The following is a 6,509-nucleotide window of genomic DNA, read 5'->3' on the forward strand; positions in this document are numbered from 1 at the left end:
ATCTAGTTGGAAGATTATAAACTACACAATGAAGAAAAAAAAAAAAAAGAAACATAGGCAGCGAGCGGCTTAGTCACGGAAGAGGAACAAAAGAGCTGAGATGTATAACTATGTTGTGGGTTAAAAAAAAGGGGGGATGCAGGCCCAATTTTTGGCTGTGAGACAGCTGTACAGTTTGTATCAGCTACAGATTTGTCCCACTGGCTTCTGCAGTGATGAGGCTTTATGCTGGATCAGAGCATATATCCCTGGCTTCAGTGGGGCTACACTGATTTGGACAAGCTGCAAACTGGCCCGTAAGTCACGGCCGAAAAGCAAACCTGGGGCATCAGGTCTTGACCTACGGAGGCACAATCTTGCACCCATAAGGAAGACCCCAGTTTCCGTGGGGATCCCCCAACCTCACAGTGCAATGAAGTCAGTCCCTGGCTCCAAGGGCATTTTAACGCTCAAGTAAGGCCGATCATCCCTTCCTTCTTCACTTCAATTAGTCCCCTGGCACCATCCTACCAAGCACAGGTCTTCCCCTGAGCAAAATTTGTAAGCCTGGAAGATGCCAGCAGCTCCATCCTTTGGATCCATTCCAGGGACAGCAATGACACTTGCTCTCCTAAGTCATGTAATTTGCTCGCCTTGTGCCCATGCAAGGACCAGCTGACAGTGCAAAAAGGAAAAGACCTTCTTTCCTTGTCTGGGACAAATCCACCTGAATTTGTTCCTTTCTTCCCCAAAATCCCAACTGATACCGGTACCAGTACTGAGAATAGCCATTTGGGATGACAGATTTGCAAGTTTACACTGCTAAACCATGTTCAGACAAAAGTCTGGTCTTGCTTACACCCACCTCTTCCCTGAGTGCCTGAGACACATCTGCTCTCACCGAAACAGCAACTGGTGAAGAACACCAAGACACCTTCCATTTTACCTCCAGCATCAAACTGTCATCCGAAGGTCTAACCACAGGACAACTTTTGCACCCTAAACCCTGTCCCTGCTGCCCCCCAGCTCAGCCACACGACAGGGATCCATCCAGGAGGATGCAGTAATTGCTTTTTCACAGCAGCATACTCAAAAGCTGGCTCCCCTGGTAAAACTCAGCGTGCCACAGACCTGCCGGAGAGCGTGCACACTCCCAGCTACTTGCTGCCTGCCTGCCAGCAATCTGCTATGGATTTGGGAGAGCAGGATGGCATACGACGTGCTCGTCAGCTCGCTTTGGAGAGCTCGAGCACGGCATTCCAGCATAAGACCATGTTATCCCTTCCTTTTATAAGGCCTATCAAAGCATGGCACGCTGTAATTACATGGCAAATTAGCAGCCACTTCATGTAACAACACTGTAATTACACAGCTGTTACATGCTTTGGGGAGTTTATGATGAAAAAGTGAAAGGAATTGGGCTTTGCTCCTTTTTCCTGGAAATCTCACTCCCTGTACCCAGGTTAAAAATGCTGTAGTCAGGGATGTGCTTTAGTGGGTGTATCCCTGAAGGAAAGGTCTATGGAGTTGCCCTCTTTCCATCTCTTTTCACAGCTTTGTCCCTTAAGTAGACAGAAGTTAACACTAAAAAAGCTGGAGCTGGTGGCAGCCAGGTCCAGACAGTCCCCTCCCTCCTGGGAAACTCTCCTTCCCCCATCCTAGCTGGATACCACAGTAATGGGCATTTTGTAAGTGCATAGAAAGATAATTGCTCTTTTTCAGTTCAAATTCTCACCTCCTCCACAGGCAATCAGCATCGAAAATGCCAGAGGAGCCCAAAGCCCTCAATTTATTAGAGTCTCGCCCTTGTTGGTTGATGATTCATGCCCACACAGAGCAATCCACAGCCAAAGCCGAGCTCTCACCTTTGCTATTAATGCAAAAGTAAAAGCATTCAGAAAAGATGCCAGATGCAATTCTCTGCATCCCTGAAATCACTTCTTCACCTTTCAGTGCTTGTTTCCTTTCCCCAAGCTTTGCTGGGCTTCCAGGCAAACGCTCTGGCATTTTGTGTGCAAGGACAGGTAAATGCTGTGCCAGTACAACTGATGCAGAGGAAGGGACAGAGGACATCTCTAAGCAGAGAGGGAAATGCTGGCGTTCTGCTGCTGAGTTTCATCCCACATGCGAAAACATGACCATGCAAGCCACCAACACCACCGGTCTCTTAACAGCAGCAGGGAAACTGAGTCACCCAGCGGCTGACACAGCTGTAGGGACCAACCTGGAGTCTGAGTGCTGTGCAAGGATAACACAGGATCAAGCCTTCCTTTTTCCAAGAGAAGATTTTCCAAGTCCCTGTGCACTACTCTTACCCCCAACCAGCTCAGCAAACTGACACTCCTTGAACGGGCTGATCCAGCTGTGACCCTATTCTGTGCGCATATATAAAGACCTGGGAGCGAAGGTATGGCTGGAAACTTGCCCTCCCTAGACAAGACAGAGGGAAGGATGAAGGATCCCACCCTAAGACCATAATGAAGACGCATTCAGACTCGTAAAGCATTTTGCCATTTCCCTGCAGCAAGGCACTGCAGAGGAGCGTATGCATTTGCCAAAAGACTCGCTTCTTCAAATGTGAACTCCGTTATTTGCCTGCATTGAAAGTGAAAGTCCAGGACAAAAAGACGAGATTGACCTGGCAATGGGAAGGGGAAGGAGCGTGATGCAGGCAGGTCCTACATCTGAATATACGCTGCATAGAAGCTGTCCGCTTCCCCGTACCCTGCAGCAACCACAGCACGAGAAATCTTGCTTCAGGCCTGACCCAACGTTGTCCCAAACCTTAAACAGAGGGAAAAGCTCTTGCCGGATAAAAATACACCCCTGGGATGCCACCCACGCACAGACCAATGGAAACAACGCATCTGTCTCCCAGCTGTCCTTAGGGTACGCATGGGAAGCACTGAAACATGCAGGGTCCTTCCGTCTCCCAGCACTCAGGATTTCTACGTTGCATATGCACAGACCAATTCCTCTTTTCATGCCAGGCAGGATCAACTCCACCACCACACCTGTAACACACATCCAGAGAAAGGAAGCAAGAGGGGGAGGGGATGCAGGAGGATGGGGAGCCCAGCATCTCTGCCTCATCTGTGATGCCCAGCATCACCACCTGCCGTTATAGTCCTTCCAGGGTACCTTGCAGGACCCCCTCAGGGCCAGCAAGTCAGCAGCTTCATTAGCAAGAAATGTCGTTATCTCTCAGTACTTGGGAGTCCCAATTACTGCCAGCTTCCAGCAAGGGTTGCTGAGCTGCTTTTAACTCTGACCACAGAGAGCAAACACAGCTTTGCAGAACTGGAGGAAACAAATTGATTTGTGGAGGGCAGTGTTTACCAGTCGCAAGGTTAAGTTCCCGTTAGGGCTGATTTTCGCATGGTTTGGGTTTTTACTGTCTGACAAAAAGCCAGTAAACTAAGTCCCACCAATCCATTGGTGGATCAGTCACATATCTGCAATCAAAAGTCATGTTACCATCTACTCTTATCAGATCCTTATAATGAAAACCCACGCACATACAACTTGTATATTAAAGGAGAAGGCCACCACGGTGTTTTTTTGGCTCCTGACCTACTCATCTCACTCACACATTCTTGCTGGCAACAGCGGGGGGGAATTTGGCTTTGGAAGCTTTGTACAACTTCACATCCCTTTCAGGTTATTTTTAAACCCTTTGGACACACTACAAATCCCATCTAACTTTTACACGCAGAGGCTGCCTGCACGTGTGGGTTGGAGCAGGGTTTTATTTCAGGGGAGTGAGAGGGGGACCGTACTGTGCGACCAATGCATCTCTGCAGTTTTACAGGGCATCAAGCACCTGGCACATTAAACATCTTGCACAATTGAAAACCTATGCCTGTAATGACTCTCCCTGCATAAGGTTAACCCTATGGATACCGTGAAGCAAATCTGCTTTGCTGCTTGCTGGCATGTAAACGAACAAGGGGCTTGACTCCTTCTCGGCCAGGCCAATGCGCATTTGGAAAAGAAGGGCAATGGGCAGGTTTGGTGGCAGATTCAGCAACCAAAACCAAGGGCTGAAGGAGCCATCAGGGAGCAGTTAAGTCCTCAGATGCAGCCCAAACCAGAGAGGAGTAAAGTTATGTATGTCCCCTACACATGGCATTGCTGGATCCCAGAAACATAAGCTAGCAGCATCCATACTCCTTCTCTCAACATCAATCCGACCAAGCAAGAAAGCTTCAGCATTCTCTAAAAAGTTAGAGGGGAAATGAGGTTAAGCCAGCTAATTGACAACATTGACCTTTTTGGCTCATAGTGCTAGTGCAGCCACCAAAACAGAAGCGACTGCAGCTGAAGTCGATAGGCAGTCAGCTCTTTTTTACCTTTTTGGTTTTTGTTTTTCAGCGCTCTTCCTGCCAAAGTTTAAACTTTGGGTCAACTCTTAAAATTGCTTGCTGACATAAGCTGCAGAAGAGCTTTCAGAGAGAAAAGAAAATGAACTTCAGGCAGCGTGAAACACCAAGTCCTTTCTTTAGGCACAAAGCAATTACATTGATCCAATGCTCAAACACCTAAACAACACAGACGCCTTTGTAACATGCTCTCACCCATGCCAGGAGACATGTAAATTTAAACAGATACTTTGGTCTGAACTGAATAACAAACCCCACATCCCCCCAGCCCTGCCTCAATGGACCAGGTGTTTCGTCCTATCCCATTTTCTTCCCCTGCAAGCAGACTGCCATCACAACCTGAAGCGCAGCAATGAGTGTCCAGTAAATGTTCTTTTAACCAAAGCTTTAGGAAATAGGCACGAACAGGTCCTCAACTCCACCAAAGCCTCTCATTTAACCTGCGTAGGTGCTTTGGAAAATCATTCTTAGAGTCCCCATTGCATTTTGAAGCCTGGCCCTTCAGAGGCCACACCTGAAAGCCAGGCTCAGCCTTGCTGTCAGAGGCACAGAGCACCAAAATAGCTATAACCGGGGACCGGGTCCTCTCTATGTGCAGATAGAGCGGGAAGACGGATCATGCGAAAGACGCTCTGTCCGCATCGGACGCCGTGTAGCCCACCGGTGGCAGATCCCCCAGGCGTGTGCTGACTTACTGGAGCTCTCTGCAGACAAGCTGATCCTACACAAGCATTTATTTTAAGTCTAAGCACCAACCCCTGCACCGCTCTGGCCCCCCTTGCACTCCAGCAGTCAGCTGTCATTTTATTTCCCACATGCAGCCTGAAATCATATTGCCTGGCAGGAGTTGAGCCCCCTTTCTGGGTTTCCTAGAAACTTGCTAACTGGCAAAGAAAACGCACAACTCTAATTTGATTTTCTTCGCTGCACAGGCACTACACAAAATCCAGCAAACCTCCACTTCAGTGCAGTGGGAGTTACAGCAGGGAGGGATGAAGCAACAGGACTCATTTCACCCTCCTGTGTACCCACAAAGAGAACTTTTTTTCCCTGCAGGCCCTCGAAGCCCCATCCTCTACCTCGACTGAGCAAGGCAGAAATCAGTTGAGCGTCTGGGGTCAGCAGGCAGTCAGACGACATCAGTATGTGAACAACAGCCCTTATTATGGTAAAGGCTCAACTATTAGCGTTAACCACAGCCAGCATCAGCTAAACTTATCACTACAACAAAAAAAACCACACACCTCGTTTCAGTAATGTGTTGCTATCTTCCCTGATAGCTCCTGCACCCTTCCTTCACCCATTTCTCCAGCTCCGGGGGGGGAGGGAATCAAAGCAGCGGGCTTTCCTGGTTTAAACGTGGTAAATCTAGAGGAGGTACCGCTAGAGTTTTGTTTCCCTAATACCAGGAGTGCTTGGACCACACAAGACATTTCCAGCAAAGGATGGGGCGAACGTACATCCCAGATAAGGAGCTTGTGCAGGGCTGCCAGCCCCGGCGTGGCTCCTCCACTCGGGAAAAGGTGGGGGTATCCCGGGGAGCTCGTAAAAAAAAAAAAATAAAAACCCAAACCAAAACCATCCGAGTGCATGTCTCCTGCCTCCCAGCCGGAGGTGCTTGTCTACATACCCGCAAGGATGCCAGAAGCATGAGAAAAGAAGGCTGGAGGGGCGGCGGGTTGTTTTTTAAGAGAAGGGGGGGGTGAGGGGGGTGAAAAGTCTTAAAACTGCTCAGAAAGCAAGTTCGCCTTCCCCCAGTGGTGCTGCGGGGCAGAGCCGGGGGAGCGCAGGGCCGGGCGGCGCCGCTCCGCTCCAACTTGGGGGGTGCCTTTCGTTTTCCCTTCCCAAAGACAGCCCCCCCCCAAAAAAAAAACCCTACCACCCAACCCTCACCGGGCAGATATTTCCCCACCACGGCCCTCGCTGCGAAAAAAAGGGGAGAAGGGATCCACAGGGCTCCCCGACGAGGGCGGGGGGTACGGGGGGACACGAAGGGGAGGGCAGGGAGCTCACCGGGGGACGGGAAGAGCTCGATGTCCACCTTCTCCGTCTTGATGATGGTCAGGTCCACCGCCGCCTTCATGGCTGGGGCAGCGCCGCGGGGGCGTCGCGCCGGGACCGGGGGGCGACGGCGGCGGCGGCGGCGGC

At 50.1% G+C, this 6,509-nt stretch overlaps 1 protein-coding gene across 2 annotated transcripts in view; it reads right to left on the bottom strand.

The window, feature by feature from the left end:
- Nucleotides 1-6,509, bottom strand: part of ETS1 (v-ets avian erythroblastosis virus E26 oncogene homolog 1) — a 73,509-nt gene that overhangs the window by 37,860 nt on the left and 29,140 nt on the right. The window contains exon 1 of one of the 2 annotated variants that reach the window (XM_010581378.1): nucleotides 6,375-6,459. The exons of the other annotated variant lie outside the window; for it this stretch is intronic. Coding sequence (XP_010579680.1) covers nucleotides 6,375-6,444 — 70 coding nt within the window. The 5' untranslated portion in view covers nucleotides 6,445-6,459. Of the gene's footprint in view, nucleotides 1-6,374; nucleotides 6,460-6,509 lie in introns of those variants that run through there. 2 annotated transcript variants of the gene reach the window in all.

This window comes from Haliaeetus leucocephalus, unplaced genomic scaffold, assembly GCF_000737465.1.
Source record: "Haliaeetus leucocephalus isolate CR32 unplaced genomic scaffold, Haliaeetus_leucocephalus-4.0 Scaffold773, whole genome shotgun sequence".
NCBI classification, from domain to species: Eukaryota; Metazoa; Chordata; class Aves; order Accipitriformes; family Accipitridae; genus Haliaeetus; species Haliaeetus leucocephalus.